Source organism: Anarhichas minor, unplaced genomic scaffold (assembly GCF_050575085.1).
Source record: "Anarhichas minor isolate MPS153535 unplaced genomic scaffold, ASM5057508v1 ptg000067l, whole genome shotgun sequence".
Taxonomy (NCBI): Eukaryota; Metazoa; Chordata; class Actinopteri; order Perciformes; family Anarhichadidae; genus Anarhichas; species Anarhichas minor.
This window is the reverse complement of record NW_027466513.1, coordinates 3,626,553-3,645,584: the sequence shown is the minus strand read 5'-3', so window position 1 is coordinate 3,645,584 and position 19,032 is coordinate 3,626,553. Positions and strand designations below refer to the sequence as shown.

Sequence of the window (19,032 nt, the reverse complement as noted above, 5' to 3'; positions counted from 1 at the left end):
GTCCACCTCCTCTCGTCCCACCAGAGTCTTGTTCTCTGTCCTGCTGCTGCGAGATGGAAGCTAAGCCAACCCAGCTGTCTGGTCTGAACAGTCTATTTTCAACCACTCAGCTTTTTTGGGGGTTGTGGTTTTGTTTTTTTGTTTAAGCCTTTGACTCCATATTTTCTAGTGGATGTCGGCCATTAACATCAGACAAAAATGAATGCACTTCTTTACAGAATAGATTTACATTGTCAAGTCTACTTTAAAACAGTGCTCACATATAGCCATGCTGATTATTGGTGTCTGTGATTGTTCCTGTCGTACATACAGGCCTTTAACAAATCTGGAAGTGATTTCACTGCAAGTCTTCAGGGACAAAAGATGTTGTCGGAGCCATCAGTTATGTCTGTGTATGATGTGTGTTTATACTGGGAGCCTACCTCAAGCTGACCACGGATGGCAGTGTGGGTTAGTGTGGCAGGTAATTTGTATATGGGGCACAGGTGTGAATTACACACGTTAAGAGGACGTCACCTATGTTACTGTCTTTTTAGTGCAACTTTCCCACTTTTTGCTCAGCAAGATAACCCACCACACAATGGAACTAAAACTAAACTAAAAACAGTGGAACACCTGATTTGTTTTTATTCAGATTGCAGAAGCAAATATTAACCTCGGTCTCCCATTTGTGACGATGCTCCTCCTCCCATACACCAGGTGTCCCCGTGTCGTTTGGTTGTCTGTTGCAGGTGCTGATTGGACGGTCATCGGCTGGATGAGCCTCACCTGTGCCGGTGTGCCTCTCCCCCTTAAAGGCCTTTTTCATTTGGCCGTCTCTCTCTCTGGGAGAGGAGATCCTTTCTGCCATCGGCATGAAACTGTTCTTTAGGGTTCATATTTCTGTTATTGCTATTCACTGCCATGCACACACACACACACACACACATACACACACACATACATGCACATCAGGACTGACAACTGATACCTACCATTTGTATTGTTAAATTTATGTTTGTGTGAAAATAAAAATGCTTTTCTTAGCAGCCAGCTCGTTTGTCTCCCTGGTTTGTTGCAGTGTCTGAGCCAGGCTGTGACATATTACTTTAAAACCACTATGGACAAGAGGAACAAACAGCCACCAACAACTCATATGGAAAAAATGACTCAAGAAATACCACTTCTGTAACTGAAGCTATTGTTTTCGCTCTTCAAGATGGTTTCATACCTGTGCTGAACTAGTTCCTGCTATAGAGACTAGATTCCAATCTAAACAGGGTATGGATGATCCAGTCACACAAACGCTCTGTTAGCTACGGTCGACAAACCTGCTGGACTTCATTTCTGTAATGTTGTTTTCACTCATGGATCAAGTCATACTCAATGTTTGGTCTGTGAAAAGTTTTCAGATTTGCTTATTTAAATTATCATGATATCCAATTTATTTGTATTACTTCTTTTTTTTTTTGGTACCTATCTCTAGAGTGGTATGTTGTTCAGTGGTATACCTATCCCAAGAGTGGTATGCCAGTACTTTTCCAACGGCTTCCTGAAGGCATCAATCTGTGATCGGTTCGGATCACCCCTCACGGTTCGGATCACCCCTCACGGTTCGGATCACCCCTCAGGGTTCGGCACACTTGTGAACCGCGAATCAATTGAGTATTTAAAAAAAAAAATTGAATCATCATAGTGTGTAATAAAGTTTTACTGCTGCTGTTCCTTTTCAAGGAACAAGTCCCCAAATATCAATGCAAAGTTGCTGTGAACATATATAAAGCAGTAGTGTGTTCACGTGAACAGAGCAGGTTAGAAGCATTTAACGGTGAAAGTCCTGGCGAGCGGAGGAACTTCAGAAGCCCCCGGCGTCATTTAAGTAGCAAGGTTGGGAGCATTTTGTCTTCCCTGTAACTTATGACGGGATGAGGGTGGTGGACAAAACCGTTACGGTATGTAGTTGTAATGTAGTAAGAGAAAGACGTAGGGGAGAGCGGGGTAATGTGAGACACCGGGTAATGTGAGACACCCCCTGTATCTAGGCAAAGGAACACATTTGTGGTCATGTGACCATTATGTTTTCAAGCCCCTCCCATTCCCCCCTTGCCATGAAGGAGAAGTTGGTGCTGGTGCTGTGGTAAGTATGTTTTTTCACAAAAATGTGTTTTTTGCATGTAAAAGTAAATTTTCTTGCTGTGAACTTAATCAACTGTTGTGTCAAAGCAAATTGATTCAGGTAGAAAAACTTATATCATACATGTTGATGAACTTCCAACATATAAAACCATGTGATTGATGCTAGCTGAAGATTAGCCTGAATTGCTAAGAGATGTTGTTTTTTCTAAAATAGTAGCTGTGGGGTAAAGTGAGACAAATGATGTGGGGTAAAGTGAGACACTGTCTCACTTTACCCCACCATGAAGCACAAGTTAAGTTTAGTCTTAAACATATTTTAGTGTAATATTACATTACATATGTTTTATTTTTAATGTCAAACATTGTAGAAAAGCCATCATGCCAAGAAACTACACCAGGAAGACAACCTGGGGCCAAACACCCCTCGCAGAGATGGAGAGTGCAGCCGCTGAGGTCATGCAAGGAAAGAAGTCCTTAAGAAAAGCTGGAAGGGATAGAAATATTGACAAGACAACCCTCAAAAGATTCATAAAGAAAAAAGAGAAAGGGGAAGTAAAATCAGTAGCCTGGGGTGCAGTAGCTGAGGCAAAGAGAATATTCACAGATGAGATGGAGGAGGAGCTTGCCAAACACTTGAAACAACTAGCTGACCAGTTCCATGGCCTTGCTCCAGTTAAGTGCCGTTAACTGGCATTTGAATACGCAGAGAAATACTATATCCCTGTCCCTGCCAATTTGACAGAGAAACAATGTGCAGGTAGGCTAGGGTGTGCAAGAGATCACATGATTCTGTAGGTTAACTTAGGCCAACTGATCTTGCCACAAAGCTAAATCTTATAATAATGAATTCTCTACTCTTTAGGAGAAGAGTGGTTTGGCAGCTTCCTAGCACGTCGCCATCTCTCTGTCCGAACTCCGGAGGCAACATCCCTGGGAAGTGCTACAGCCTTCAATAAAACTACAGTGGGGGAGTTATTTGAAAATCTGGCTGTAGTGATGGACAGGTGACAGAATTAATTCTTTAGTTGCAAATGTTTTATGGAGAACCTCAGAAGAATCCAGGGAAACAAGAAAGAGTGGGAGAGACCCACGTTTGCTATCAAAGAAAATGATGTGGCACATGTTCCTAAAGGTGATGTGGTGAAGAAGCTGCCTCAACCTAATAGGCCTGGAGGAACCACACGGAGAGAGCAACTCTTCACCTTTCCCTGTAACCTTCAGGGCTGGAATGTAGAGTAGGTCTTGTTATAGAGTATGAGGCTGATGTTCTAATCCAGGTGGGTCTAGTCCTGTGTTCTGAGTCCCAGGCTGTTCTAGCTGGTTCTGATTATGGTCCCATGACTGTGTTCTAATCTAACTGGTTCTATCTGTCATTTGAATGTTAATTAAAACATTTTGAATTATATTATGTTGTATATGATTTTGTTCGGAGTTACTTTCAAGTGTTTAAAAAAAATGTGCTTAATTGACCAATCCCCATGATTCTGTTACTAGTCCGATATTAGTTTTGGAATGTGTGGTTGTCAATCTAGCTGTCAGGATTCTAACTGTTACAACATGTGTTGTTATGGTAGTTTTAAAGTGGAAAAAGTAAGTGGATCAGTTTACCCCCAGCTGGTTCACTTTACCCCCTTGATTTCTCTAGTCTGTCTCACTTTACCCCTAAGCTGGGGTAAAGTGAGACACAAGACCACTTTTTTAAAAACAATCATATTTTCACTGCCCTTTGTCCTGAAGACATTCTGACCGTTTCCATTGCTAGGAAACATCCTGAATTAATGGGAAATGTGTAAATTTTACTGGTATATCATTTTAGCTCGCCTAGAGGGGAGCAAATGTAAAAAGTGTCTCACATTACCCCGCTCTCCCCTACAACGGCAAAACATCGGGCATGTCCACACATATGAAGCGCCAGCAGCCGGTCTGTCAACAGGTGCAGGTGCTGACAGAAGCAGCAGAGTGGAAGCTAGACAGGCCCAATTGCAATATCCCAGTCACTACTGTAGGAAATATAGGTTTAGAAGTGTGCTTTAAGAAATTATAATAGAAGTGTTTAATGATTCATAATTAAGAAATCATAATTAGAAGTGTTTAAGAATTCATAATTAGTCATAATTATAGGAGTGTTTTAGAATTTATAGTTAGAAATGTTTCTTAGTAGAATTAGTAGCACCTCTTACAGGTGGATAATGGTATGATAGCAAGTACTTGGAGTTTGCCATCTATGCTTGTAAAACGTGTGAAGTTTTTGCCAAAAGTTGCAAATCCTTATCTTTAATATAGTATGTTTAAGAGTAAGGCTTAGGGACAGACAGACTTCTAGACAGGCAATTTCAGGTCATACCCGTGTGAGGGTCTTCAGCAGTCTGATGCCAGGAGGAGACTGCTGGAGTTAGCCAAAAGGAACTAAGATAGACAATATGGGAGGGGTTTTCAAACTGTGAATGGGAAGTGCTGGGAAAGAATTCAGCCTCTTTTCCTCTGGTCTCAACGTGAGGGCAGCTGTGCCTCCAGGCTGGGATGAGGGTAAAATGCTTCTCTGCGCAGATAATATATGTATCTATAGATACTGTAATTAATGTGCTTCACTTTGTAATTGTATTAGCTTCAGTAGGATTAAATGCTTTTGATTATAATTGAAACCGGCTGACTTTGTGTAAGAGGGGTACCTACCCCTGAACAAGTAGCATACCACTCCAGGGATAGGTACCTACCCCTGAACAACATACCACTCCAGGGATAGGTACCTACCCCTAAACAAGTAGCATACTACTCCAGGGATAGGTACATACCGCAGAACATACCACTCCCGTGTGTAGGAAGTCACTGCACACGGCCACCATTCATAAAGAAAATGTTAAAGTTTGTAAAACCTTGTTTCTACGGATTAGGGGCCGTTTCACATGTCGCCTTTCTTTTGGCGCCCTGAAATCCCTTATTGTCAACGTAGATCCTTTGAAGGCGAGCTCAAGAGAAAAAGCAACGCCGACCGCCAACGCTCCCAATCACCTATTTTTCAGGGCGCGACGGCTCGAATAACAGTCGGATGATATCGTTTCTTTCTTCCGTAAATATCAGTGAAGAGTAAATATGTATAGAGACGTTCATAATTTTAGTGCAATATTCAGACTTTTATGATCTGTGCCTTGGACTTCTTTTCTGTTCTGTCCAACAGTCACAACATTCAGTTGAAAGGTCAAACGGAAGATTTAAAAACTGGAGCAGTAAAGCTGCTGGGAGGGATTTACGGTGCTGGAAATCCATTAGTCTTTGATCTGACTTTGTTTAGTTTAGTCAGTGAGGCCTACTGTTAACTTACTGCAACTTCATCCTCCCCGTCATCATAGTGCGCATGTTTTGGTTGCTTACTCTCGCGCTCTCAGGCCAAACTTGGTCAAATTTTCTGTCTTAAAACCCGTGGTGACCGAGCTTTTGAGGCAGTAGCAGCAAAGCTATGAAATGCTCTGCCTTCGTTTGCTGAGTCTGTGAATTCTTTTAAAAATCTCAAGACATACCTGTTTAGACTGGCGTTTGGGTCAAATTCATGCTCCAGGTCTGCTTTTAATCTATGTTTTTATTGTGTATTTTACTGTTTATTGTAAATTATTGGCCCTTGTATGGTCACGTTGTGTTATTTATGTTTTCTTCTTTGAAATACCGCTCCTGTTAAGCACTTTGTCTGTGAAAAGAGCCATATAAATAAATTGTACTAACTTACTTACTCAGTAACGGCAGGCTTGACAGCAGAGCAAACCCTCTCAAGTACCTTGGATAAAAAGGATGAAAGCGGCACGGCTGGCGTTTTTAAACGCAACATGTGACACCCCTCAAACAAACAAACAAACAACACAAAGAAGTAGGAACACATAAAGGAAACACTTCATCCAGTTCATCACAAACATTCAACATCAACACATCTGGAGATACATGGTTTTACCTGGACAGGAAGGGGATGAAAAACTGTAGAAATGTATGTAATGTAGTAAAAAGTACAATATTTACCTCTGAGTGTAGTACAGTAAAAAGTACAATAATTACCTCTGAGAAGTAGTACAGTAAAAAGTACAATATTTACCTCTGAGATGTAGTACAGTAAAAAGTACAATATTTACCTCTGAGATGTAGTACAGTAAAAAGTACAATATTTCCCTCTGAGATGTAGTGGAGGAGAAGTTACACAAAATGGAGACACAAGTAAAATACAAGTATTTTAATTTGTACTTAAATGCAGTACTTGAGGAGAAGTACTTTACATTACATTACAGTCATTTAGCTGCCAAATAATAACAAAAAAAGCTTCACAAACAACCTGCTGCTGAATCAGTACAACCACACACCCCAGCCTCCTCTTTCAACACCCACACACACACAACCAGGTGTTAGCTCAGGGGAGACGTTTCTTAAAGCCTTTAAAGCATTCCCGGCTTTACGTCAGCTTTGAGGGAAAAACAACACAGGAAAAAACGAGGGGTGGAGCAAACAAAGGTGTGGTTACAGGTAAAACGAACCGCGGTGCCACAGTGCCATGGTTACTTCAACAGCCCTGGAGCTGGCTGACAGCAGCAAGAAGCACAGTCTGTTACAGAGATGGCCTGATCTGGGATCAACCGCTTGGAGCTATGATTTTTTATGTGTTTTTGCAGTTTGTCGTGTCGTGGATTTTTCAGTGTCACATTTTGTCCTGCTCCCCATTTCTAAAATAAGTAAATAAAAAAAGGACGACAATCAACGTCTGGGGAGTCAACATGCTGGAGAGTGGCTTTGCTACGGGAGGGCAACGGTACGTAAATACTTAATTTTATTATCCGCTGTATTCATTAACCTTTTTTCCGTCTAATGGGGAAGCAGAGAAGAGGAAGGAAGGCGCTGTGATTGGTTATAAATCCCTTATGTAATTTATTAACAAGACCTTTAATCAGTTTGAGAACTGGAACATTTCATCTGTAAAACAGTTCATAGGAACCTGCGTCGCAGTAAAAGAATATATAAGTACTACTGTTAATTTACTCCCAGTACCCAGACAGTTTACTTAAGTAAAAGTAGCAATACTGCAGAGGTGGAAGTAATTATTCAGACCTTTTGCTTAAGAAAAATTACTAATATATCATATATACACACTATCTTTCCATTCGGCACTTGTTTTAGTATCACTTCTTATACACTTTAAACTTTTACTCTTGTATTTAATCTTTGTTGGTGTATTTAACTTTTTCTATTATAGTTGATTTTTTACTTTATTCACTTACCTCACTCGTGTTGCTATTGTGTTGTCTTTTGCAATGGTGTCAGTATTATTTCTTTTACGCTTTTCTTTTTGTTTTGTTGTAATGTAATGTCTTATGCATATTTAATTTTATCTTTGTAATTTCCTGCACTGTGATATTCATTTATCTCTGTTATGTTTGATTATTTTAAATTGTATTGTTTGAATTGTGCAAAATAAATAAATAAATAAATCTAATACTTATGTTATTGTTTATATTTTCATCGTAATGTTTTTTATGTTATTCTTCTGTTGTAACTTTAATGAAACTCTGGCACAAGTATTTCCTTCAGGATTAATAAAGTTCTTTCTTATCTTAATACTGCAGTGGTGGAAGGAGTACTCTGTTCTTTAACTTAGTAAAAGTAGTAATACTGCAGTGTGGGGAGAAGTACTCAGACACTTAGTAAAAGTAGGAATACTGATTTGGTGAACGAAGTATTCAGATCTTTTACTTCAGTAAAAATAACAATACTGCAGTGTCAGAAGAAGTACTCAGATCTTTTATCGAAGTAAAATTAGCAATACTGCAGTGTCAGAAGACATACTTGTATCTTTTACTTGAGTTAAAGTAGCAATACTGCAGTAGTGGAAGAAGTACTCAGATCTTTTATCAAAGTAAAACTAGCAATACCGCAGTGTTAGAAGAAGTACTCAGATCTTTTATCGAAGTAAAAGTAGCAATACAACATCTGAAGAGGAAGCGTGGGGATAATGTGCAGCGGACATTGAGACCATCACCGCCCGAGGTGACCAAACGCCACCATACTGCCCCAGAGAGGAGAGAGAAGAGAGGGGGGAGAGGGAGGAGAGAGAGGAGAGAGAGGAGAGGGAGGAGAGCTGAGATGGAAGCTAAGCTAACCCAGCTAGGACCTGAGGCTACTCCACTACCCAGCATGCTCCTGGCTGTCTAATGTCCAGTCGCAGAAAAATAAGATGGATGAAAGCAGCGGGAGGTTGCTGACTGTTGAGCCCACATCTGGATGGACAATGTTTTCCTCCTGTTGAATTTTTAACGTGAAGATGTCGGCCATATTATCTGCCCTGAGGAACACTTTTGTTTCTGCTGTTTACATTCATTATGATGCAAATTCAAAGAAATGCACAACAGGAATGTACCACTGTTTTTGTTTTTTTTGTCATGTGTTTGTGTGTTACAAATGGGCTACAACTTTATTTCATTTAGCATCCCTATGTTGCATAATGACAATAAATGATCCTTGAATCCTTAAATGTGGTGGCACAAAAAGTACAATCAAATATGTATACTTGAGTAAATGTACTACTTTCCCCCGCTGCCTGTCTCACTGTCTCCTCTCTGCTCTCAGCCAGGGAACGGGGAAAGCTGGGAAACTGCTGAAAAGCAAGAGACGGTGTAGTTCCTTACGCTGGAAGTACACCTTCCTCATCCTGGTGTTGACAGTGGCTTTCTTTGTCTACAACACAAGCATCAAGGAAGTTGTGCCCGACTGGGACTCAACAAAGTGGTGGTTTGCATCTAATAGCCAGAGACAAAATGTCGTCTCTCCCAACTCGAGCGGTTCCAGCGCCGGCACACCTGGATCTGAACCAACTGGGTTTGTAACAGAGATCATCCCTGTTGCACTTCGTCAAACTGACGCTTCTGTGTCGACTCAGCAGACGACTCCAAGCAGAGCTGAGCCGCCAACGGCGACGCCTTATAAATCTCCGGGCCCCTACCTGGTGGAATACCCCTCTGAGTACCACTTCATTATAAATGAGCCAAAGACGTGTGAGCAGCAGAAGTCTGTCCTGGTTCTGGTGGTTCCCGTGGCGCCCAACAACAGGGCCCATCGCGACGTCATCCGTAGCACCTGGGGCGGTGAGGGCGCGGCGCTGGGCAAAGTGGTGACGCTGTTCTTCCTGCTGGGGCTGCACAGCGGAGAGGGGGCGCCGCAGATCCAGGAGCAGCTGCTGCAGGAGAGCCGGGAGCACCACGACCTGATCCAAAGCGACTTCCTGGACTGCTACAAGAACCTCACCATCAAGACCATGGTGATGCTGGAGTGGCTGGACTTGCACTGCTCTGGAGCCTCGTACGCCATGAAGATCGATTCGGACATGTTTCTGAACGTGCCCAAGCTCATCGACATGTTGGTGAACGCTCCGAAGACAAACTACATGACGGGACTTGTGGCGAGCGGAGCCATTGTCCTGAGGGACCGGACAAATAAGTGGTTCCTCCCTGTGGAGATTTACCCTTCGCCAAATTACCCTCGTTATGCTTTGGGCCTGGGCTACGTTTTATCTCTTGACCTCCCTAAAAAGCTTATAGAGGCATCCAGACATGTTAAAGCTGTTTACATTGAAGACGTGTATTTGGGGTTGTGTATGAGTCACATGGGCATCCCTCCCACTGACCCCCCGAACGGAAATTATTTTCATGTGTCTCCAAGGACATACAGTCGCTGTGCTTACTCTCAGCTAATAGCCACGACTACACATCCACACGATGATCGTGTGAGCATTTGGAAAGACTTCAAAAGGCCGGGTCAGTACTGCTGATCTGCAAAAATAACGACGGCTAAAGAAGGACTTAATATATTCATTATTGATTCATAGTTATATAAACTACGATAGAAAAGTTGAAATCAGCTAGGCCACCACAGAATGAGTGCTAACGTTAGCTTAACACAAACCATGAATTGCACTCTACCAATTACAGAGCTGCAAGGATGGCGCACTTTTGTGGGCCAACCCCCAGAAGTTAGCATCGCACAGGAGTTTTCTACTAGAGTGTTGGATCATTGCAGAAAATAAAGTCTCTGTGACAAACAAACGTTTATGATACTGACAAGTTTTGTTCATCAAGATAATCTCCAGACATGAACACCACTTATATGATTTTAGAAGCGTGAACACAATCATCAGAAGTAAAAGGCTAACGTTAGGCTATAAAGCAACTCCACCGCGGTCACATGTCTTCACGTCTCCACCACTAAGCTAAAGGAGGACTAGTGTTCTAGTGAGGACGTCTAGTCGTCTCATTTACACTCTTTTTAAGACACGTAGACGCTTCTGAATTCACCAGCGGGGCGTTTACTGACCTATTTTATATCAGAGAACTAAACGTTAAATTTCTTCCACTTTTGTTAAAGACAGACTTTATTTCAGCCATCTAACCAAAGTCACATTAAAAAAACACACAAAACACAAACACCCTGAGAGACGAGTAAACCAGAGGTGCAAAGATGACTCACTTCTGGGTTTTAGGTCTCCTACCTGCAGCACTCTAAAGCCAAGTTAATAGTACAGTTTAAATGAATGAAAACAACTTACCCAAAGTCTCAAGCACTGCACCAATTCACCTCAGGCCTGCTGTTTTCTGTTTAGATCATGGTAACTATAGTGAAGTCAAATAGCTTCAGGTAGCCATGCTTTTAGCCTGTAGAAAGTCCTCTTTACAAATAGATGTTATGTAGTTTTGTACATGGAGAACAAACAATCTACAACGGTTCAACCAGACTGACAACTGAAGGAGACACAGATCCATCTGAGCTTTTTACACCCTGAAAACATGAAGAAACATAATGAGTAGTCCTCTCACACCTGTGACTGCATACAATCAAGCTGTAGGGAGATTACTGACTTTATGACTAAATACAAAATATCAGATTACAAAGGGACTGTTGCTCAGTATATCGAAACCAAATCCAGCCAACAATTGCAATGTATTATTCATTAATCACCAAGGCAAGGCAAAGTTATTTGAATAGCACATTTCAACAACAAGGTAATTCAAAGTGCTTCACATAAAACCATTAAAAGCATCAAAACATAAGGCAAAAGAAAAGGAGATTTAAAAACAAGAAATTGATTAATATCCTTGAATCTGGTTCAAGGCAGCAGCAAACAGAAAAGTCTTCCGTCTTGATTTAGGAGCTGAGGGTCTCAGCAGACCTGCAGCTCTCACCAAACAACAGAGTGCAGCTAACAAAGACAGTATTTAAAACAAATACGTGCTTTCCTCAAAGGCAAATCTTATGATTTAAGAGTGAACATGTGGCACTTCTAGTAAGCTACTTTCTCCACCCTGAGGTCTGATCATTTTCTGGAGTTGGGAACATTTTGGTAGCAACTACAAATTCTTTGGAGCTTTTTCCCCCCTCTCTCAAGAGTGTGTTGTTTCAATCAAGGTATCATTTCATCGGTCAACACCTGGCATTGTATTGTATTGGTTGGGTATAATCCAAGAGCAAAGGAGAAATCTGAGGGCAGACGTTTTTACGAGCACGAATGAGCAGCTTATGTGTGAAGAGAAGGGCTGAAGCTGAAGCTCAGGAAATCTGTACAAGCAAAGATACATCTGAGTGCAAGCATGCAGTTATGAGCAGAAGCAGAGCAAATCCAAGCGCATAGCAGGGGCTGTTGCAATAGGATGACAGGGTTTTGTGGGAGAACATTACACCCTCTTGAATGAAGACAGGGAAATAAGATCCATACAAATGGGTCACGCCAGACCACAAAAGGGTTGAGAAGCTTGCGTTACTGCGACGCCGCCTCCGCCCTCACCTGCAGGGTGAACGCATGAAGGACGAGGAAGTCTCAAAGAAAAAGGCTTTAGAGGATGTGTATACAACAAGAGATTAAGAAGGAACCATGACAGCGAGTTAATAAGTGACCAAGGTGAATGAAGCTGTGTGCTATGAGGAAAACCTCAACTATGTTATGTGTGGGCTGCCACCACTGATGGGGATATATTTAAACCTTATGCAAATACTTTAACCACAACAAGAGACACTGCGGGATTCATTTATCAGGTTTTTTTGTTTGTTTAAATCCCCAAAGCTGGTGTTTGTTCCAGCCAGAAAACATGCTCCTGTTTTTTTTCTACATGAGACGTGTTGAGACACGTCACAACATTCAGAGTAGACGGGCATCACCGCTCCGCACGGGAGGAACTATTTAGTCCCGATGTTATCTGATTGGTTAGTGGGCCTAAGCTGCTGCAGACGGGAGAGAAGGACGTCTTCTTTCAGACTAGTGGAGAGAAAACATCCAAAATATACATTTATGTGTTTATTTCACTACGTTGTCTGTTTACGTCTGTAGATTTCTCCTAAATTCACCAAAAGTTACTGTTAGATACATTTGCATATTTAAACATATAATTTAAAGAAACTTGTAATACAAATAATAATCCTCTTAATGTGAGTAATGAAGTGGTGAAGTTTCATGGTGATATCTGTGAGTTCATGTGTTCACCTGTAGAGTCTCTAAATGTCTGTAATGTAACTAAACGTCTCTTTAAAGGACGTTTCCTCTAAATGAGTTTGTTCTCAGACTCTGATGATAAATCTCCACTTCAGCAGCTCTTACATTCACCAAACTTCACTCTTTCATTCCTCTCTGTGTGCTGAAGGTTCACACAGAGAGGTTTGTTCACACAGCATTCACAGACTCATTTATACTACATTTTCTAAAGTTGTTGGTACTAGTTTACGTAAGCAAGGAGATACAACAAGGAGAAAATAGATTTTATTTTGTATGGCTGTTGACAGTATTTTCTGATTCATGGGGTGATATAAAGAAATTCCACTCTGTAAAAACGTTTGACTCTAAAATGTTAATAAAGTGAAATAAGAATTTTAAACCTGGCTTTATACAATGTTCCCATTTCTGTCCTGGGAATGTATGCAAATTAGCACACATGTGGTAAGATAACAGCGCATTTGCAAATGCAAATATACATTTCCAGAGAACAACTTTATATCTCTGTGAGAACTGGTTCTGTTCTGCTTATAAATAAATATATACAATATATTTATTTTATCATTAATCAATAATGGTTGAATTCATGGATTAAATAATCACGACCCGTGTGTTATGTATATTTAAACATGTGTTTTGCGGCGTAAATATAAAGTGTTACCCTTTATTTGTGTGTATTTTCAGTGTAAAAGCACTGTTGTCGCTTCCATCGTGTCTTCATGATAAGGTTCAGTGGTTTAATGACTTTATATTTCTTTTTGTGTCTAAAGTCTTTAGACACTAACAGTTTAAACTTTAATCGTGTCAGATGGATACAGATAAAGATAAAGCACTTTATTGCTAAAATGAAGACAGAAACCTTTGTCATCTGACACACTAATTATGTTGTATAACATAATATGGAACAAAGAAATCAGTTAATTAAAGGTAATAAACTCCACTCAGGTGAAACGGGACGATGTAACAGAGAGTAACAGGCTGTGAAGTGTCTCACAGAGAGAGACTTTATTAAACCCATATATTGTTTTTGACATCCTGTTGTCATGCAGAGACACCTAGTGGACATTATGCACACTGCAACTGAATAATGTGACAAAACTGACTTGATGGCCCTGCAGTGGTTTGCACGTTTAGTTGCTAATGTGTGTGGAATAAATATATTACAAATAAATAATTGAGAGAATGTATTTTTTGTATTGTTTATATGCAATGATGTGTTAATTTTAACCTTATACTTCTACTCCACTTCATCTCTAGGGTACATATTGTACTTTTACCCCTTTAGTTGATGACTTTATTACTTTGCAGATTCAATACAAAATAACAAATAAATCATGATTTATTATTATTGCACTTTATTATTGCACACACGTGGCACTCTGAGATTTTTTTAAATGAAAAGTGCGTTACAAATAAATGCATTATTATTATTATTACTTTGGTGATACTCGGGGGGGATTCACAAGAATAAAATAAAAAAGCCCTACCACCTGCAACATTAAGGTAAAGTGATGTAGGCCTACACATAGATGCATCAATAATTATAATCCAGTAATATAAAACATATTGTACTGAAACGAGCAACTCTGCATAATGAGTAATTTTACTTTTGGTATCTTAAGTATATTTTGAATGCAGGACTTTTATAGTCACAGTATTTCCTACTACTACTAAAGTACCTAAAGTATAAGATCTGAGTACCAAACCTTAACCATCCCGGTGTCACATTATAAACAATGTGTAATGGGTTCGTGTCAAATTGTGCACTCTTACTCTGAGTCATAAATCCGTACAATCTAAACACACTAATATGAAACATATATATCGTTTTCTCACTTGCCAAGGATTTCATTGTCGCCAATGTCCACTGTGAATACACGTCCATTGAGAATCCTCAAGTTTTATTCAGTATCAAAGTAATACGGTGATAGTTGTATGCGCATCTATGGGCACATTGGAAACTGGAAGTGCTAATAGCCAATTTTCGGCATACTCTTTTTGGTGCCTAATTGTCAAAATATAAACAAATATTGGCTAAATTAATAAGGGATCAAGTTGTAGCCCACAGCTGAGCCCGCTACTTCCTTCATGGCAATACTTTCTTCTTTACATCCCACAAAGCGGCAAAATTATCAGAGATAGTTCCAAAATGTATGCCCACGATTATCTCTAAATAATAGACATGAGAGGTCCTTGGGGGGCCTCTCATGTCCTTGGGGGGCCAAGGACCCCCAAACTGATAGAGAGATGGAGCAGGGACCCCCGACTATATATATTGTATAAAATTGTGTTTTATATTAAACTGGGCCTAGTGCCATGTATAAACATACCTCTTTATTGTGCATTCAATACTAAGCTATTCAAATAATACACAGGTTCATATATTCATGTTTTTATTTTAAACATGTGCAAGGTACAGTGAGGAGGGTGGCCGTGTCACTGCCATGAATAAACATACCTGTTATCTTGCATACAATACTGAACTATTAAAATAATGGACAGAAAAAAAAAGAAGAAAGAAAATCAACCAAAAATTTCACGGACCCCCTGCAGTACCTCCACGGACCCCCTAGGGGTCGCGGACCCCCTTTTGAAGACCTCTGCCTTAGAGTATTAGTGAAATTATCTATGTGACATATTTTTATGCGAAAGGTAATGAAATGAAATTGTCTGGCTGTGATTCAGATGCAAATGAGGAGAAACGAGACAAATGACACAAAGAAACCCTTTTAATGTATGTTTCAGACGAGACGAGCAGCAGCACCGGTGTCTATGAGGCTTGTTTGTGCTTTCACAATTTACAAAAGACTAAATAACAAACCTAAATTCAACTTCACTGGACCGGGGAAGAGGGATCTAATTGGCTGATTCCCTGCTGAATTTATGCCTCAGGATCAAGGGTAAATCAAAAATGTCTTTAAGTGTAAGACAATTAACTAATAACTCTGAACAAGTAGATTAACGGTCACATTTTATCCTCCAGAAGTGTTTTACACATTTAATCCAGCAGAGGCCGACATTCACAGTTTTAAAACAAAGGCAATTTAATTCACCGGCCACTTCACAGTGATCAACTCTACATCACATTTGATCACAATAAAAAAATAAAATAAAATAAATATATACTTTTTTAAAAATAGTATAAAAAATATTTTGAAAATCCTCACATTGAGCCCAAAAAGCATCCCCTGCTTTATGGTCTGTTTGACTCTAAATGGACCATAATGTACTAAATGAACATCATGCTGTATTGAAGAAGACTTGAAACTAGAGATTGAGACCATGAACTCATGTTTACAATGTTTACTGAGGTAATAAATCAAGAGAGAAGTAGAGTAATTTTCTCATAGACTTCTATACAACCAGAGGAGTCGCCCCCTGGTGGACACTAGAGAGAATGCAATTTCTAAGACACTTCTGCATCGACTTCACTCAGAAGAACCGGAGGTTGCCGCCTGGTAACGAAACCTATATTCACACGGCGTCCCTGACACGTTTCAAAACTGACGCTAGAGCGTCATTGTTTGTAGCTTAGTGCCACTGAGCAAGCGTCGGTATCTGAGGTGTACTTTACATTCCAAACAAACAAAAAAACATAAAACTGTAATAAATAACTGTAACTAATGACACCTTTATATATCACATAGAAACATATTAATTCAACCGCAAGCTACAAGATGGATTATTTTGCTTGGTAGCTAGTTTCTTTGATAATTTTGTGTACTTGGGCACAGCACAAGTACAGCCCACAGGGACTTTGATCACATCTTTGCTGACCACGAATTTGTTTGGGTCTCGCGGGCACGGAGTCTTCCTCATGACCATCAGCGAACCAAACACGGGCACAGAGTTGTAGCGCATGTCTTCACGCTGGTTGATGATGCAGCCGTCACAAAGACACTCGGCAAAGGGGATCTCGTAAGGAATCCTGTTGTCTTCTTTGTTCAGGCTGATAGGAGACAATCACACAAAACAGACATCAACAGTCGGATTTATTTATGTTTGTATTTGTTCTCTATTGTGAATTGTTTACTATTCTCATTTCAAGCCAAGTGTCGTTTATGTGATTGTGAAGTCAGAGCTGAACCCAGGAAAAGACTATTTAAAGGACAGGTTCAACGTAGGGCTGCACAATATATCATTTATTTTAATCAACATCACAACATCAACAAAGACTGCATTATCGCACTGAGGGAGTATCAGTAAAGCTGCACTTTAAAATGTAACTATCATTCTTCTTCTTTTTAACTCGGTGCCTTTTGTTTTCAGTTTTGTGTGTCAAATTTCTTCAATAAAAGAAATTATATATATGCTTTCATTTTTTGTATTTTAGCAGAATTCCTCTGTAGTATTGTTACTCATAGTTCAGTAAATATCTGAGTACTTCTTCCACCTCTGCAGTATTGTTACTCATAGTTCAGTAAATATCTGAGTACTTCTTCCACCTCTGCAGTATTGTTACTCATAGTTCAGTAAATATCTGAGTACTTCTTCCACCTCTGCAGTATTGTTACTCATAGTTCAGTAAATATCTGAGTACTTCTTCCACCTCTGTTGTGATGGTGATTACTGCTCAAGCATGATAACAGTGAGCGTCTTTGTCCCTCCGCGGTGCCCGTAGCTGCATGTTGTCACTTACCTGTACTTCCACGGGGACAGGGAGCGGTTGCTCAGGTCTCCGCGCATTTCTGCGACCGTCTGCGCGCACGTCCGCGTGTCCTGCGTGTTGTGGAAAAACCTCAGTCTGCCCCAGTATCTCCGCTGAAAGCTGCCCACAGCGTTATTCACCTGTTCCACGCCGACGCACCTGGAGGACCTCCCGGCAGCAGCAGCAGAAGGAGAATAAAGTTGGTAGTTGAAGATCAGCAGCGAGATCTATAAAGATTTAAAAACACAAATATGTGTAAACACTCACAGCTCCAGTATGAACTGCAACAGTGTCTCTGAAGTAAAGTGCGCTCCCTCTGGTTCACAGTCAGAATTACCATTTGCAGACTGACAAGTCTTGTCATCTTGAACCCGGAGATGTTTGACTGAACCCGTCCGCTCCATTGGACGCAGTATTTATACGCTATCTTTATATGAAGGCTGCTGTGGTTTGAATGGGAAAATCCTTTTAAATCGGAGTATTTCCTTTTACTGAATCCCTGCCTCAAAGAAAGACAAACATCAGCTCAGCATCATGACCCCGCCCCTCCGCACTGGGCGGTGTCTTTCATCTTTTCAGCTCTGATTTTAATGATTGCAATAAATCAGTTTGTTCCTCTGTAAATGCCGCAATGTGTATATGAAATATATAAATGAACATTGTTTATTGTTTTCATTTAATTTATTAGGCAAGGTCAGCTTCTTTATAACACAGGCAAAGAAATGCATAAAAAACAATTAAATCAATTAAGATTTTAAGAATTAGCTAAAATTAAATTAAAATACATATAGACTACAATTATTAATAAGCTGCCCCAAATGCATTAAAGGAAATAAACATACCGTAAAGAAACCAATTATTTATTCATAATTTTTATTAACTTTCTTGACTTCAACAAAACCTTGAAAGTCCCCGTGAAACAGATGTTAATGTGAGACAATACAGTCACCAAAAGTTACCGTTACATAGTCCCTCATTTGCACATTTAGACATAACTTGTAATACAGAAACTTATAGTCTTAATGTGAGTGATGAAGTGGTGAAGTTTCATGGTGATATCTATGAGTTCATGTTGTGACCCTATTCACCTGTAGAGTCTCTAAATGTCTGTAATGTAACTAAACGTCTCTTTAAAGGACGTTTCCTCGAAATGAGTTTGTTCTCAGACTCTGATGATAAATCTCCACTTCAGCAGCTCTTACATTCACCAAACTTTACACTTTCATTCCTCTCTGTGTGCTGAAGGTTCACACAGAGGGGTTTGTTCACACAGCACTCAGAAGAGGATTTTTACAACATTTTGAAACTGGTTGGTATAGCTTACATAAGGGCACATCGTGTTTTGTTTAACAGGAAGAAAATATGTTAGGATTCTGATATATAAATGTGAAGACATAGATTCTTTATTTTATTTTGATTATATCGTTAAACAGGATACACAATATGACCGGAGATGTGATCTAAAATGGTTTAAAAGACAACTGACACTTTTCTAATTTCTATTTTAGATTACTGAACAGCAAACACTTTAATTAACACACAAAAACTTTAAAAACGCAAAGTGATTGATTATTTAGTCATTCATTATTGTAGAATTTCTGATTGTTGTTGTTTCTTATTAGTCTTATCATTTTTAAGGGATGAGAGAAACAGGACAGATGCATGTCATTGCATTTGAATGTGAAACTATACTTTTTAATGTCTGACATTTAACTTTTTACACAACATTTTTCTTATGACCAATAACACATTTATTCTCACTAACATATCTTTA

General features: G+C 39.8%; 2 protein-coding genes and 1 long non-coding RNA gene across 3 annotated transcripts; 2 read left to right on the top strand and 1 right to left on the bottom strand.

Annotated features, from left to right (window-relative positions):
* Positions 1–1,987: 1,987 nt before the first annotated feature.
* Positions 1,988–3,520, top strand: LOC142934274 (uncharacterized). Its single transcript, XR_012947701.1, has 2 exons — positions 1,988–2,116; positions 2,484–3,520. It is a non-coding gene; the product is annotated as an uncharacterized LOC142934274 (long non-coding RNA).
* A 3,340-nt stretch (positions 3,521–6,860) lies between these two features.
* Positions 6,861–9,904, top strand: LOC142934132 (beta-1,3-galactosyltransferase 1-like). The gene is made up of 2 exons (XM_076078552.1): positions 6,861–6,895; positions 8,707–9,904. Exons 1-2 carry the CDS (start codon positions 6,861–6,863, stop codon positions 9,902–9,904), a joined length of 1,233 nt encoding a protein of 410 aa, XP_075934667.1.
* Positions 9,905–16,264: 6,360 nt separating this feature from the next.
* On the bottom strand, positions 16,265–17,622 carry LOC142934131 (interleukin-17C-like). Its single transcript, XM_076078551.1, has 3 exons — positions 17,596–17,622; positions 17,250–17,485; positions 16,265–16,559 (listed from the first exon to the last, which is right to left on the bottom strand). The coding sequence occupies exons 1-3, from the start codon at positions 17,620–17,622 to the stop codon at positions 16,265–16,267; spliced, it is 558 nt and encodes a 185-aa protein (XP_075934666.1).
* Between the last annotated feature and the right edge of the window lie 1,410 nt (positions 17,623–19,032).

What these genes read in the sequence shown, in the direction of transcription:
- LOC142934132 (XM_076078552.1), top strand. Translation starts at nt 6,861, where the DNA reads ATGCTGGAGAGTGGCTTTGCTACGGGAGGGCAACG. An exon ending in TTTGCTACGGGAGGGCAACG is followed by an intron (nt 6,896 to 8,706) that starts GTACGTAAATAC and finishes CTCTGCTCTCAG; the next exon opens with CCAGGGAACGGGGAAAGCTG.
- LOC142934131 (XM_076078551.1), bottom strand. Translation starts at nt 17,622, where the DNA reads ATGACAAGACTTGTCAGTCTGCAAATG. An exon ending in GACTTGTCAGTCTGCAAATG is followed by an intron (nt 17,486 to 17,595) that starts GTAATTCTGACT and finishes AAATCTTTATAG; the next exon opens with ATCTCGCTGCTGATCTTCAA. An exon ending in CTGTCCCCGTGGAAGTACAG is followed by an intron (nt 16,560 to 17,249) that starts GTAAGTGACAAC and finishes GTCTCCTATCAG; the next exon opens with CCTGAACAAAGAAGACAACA.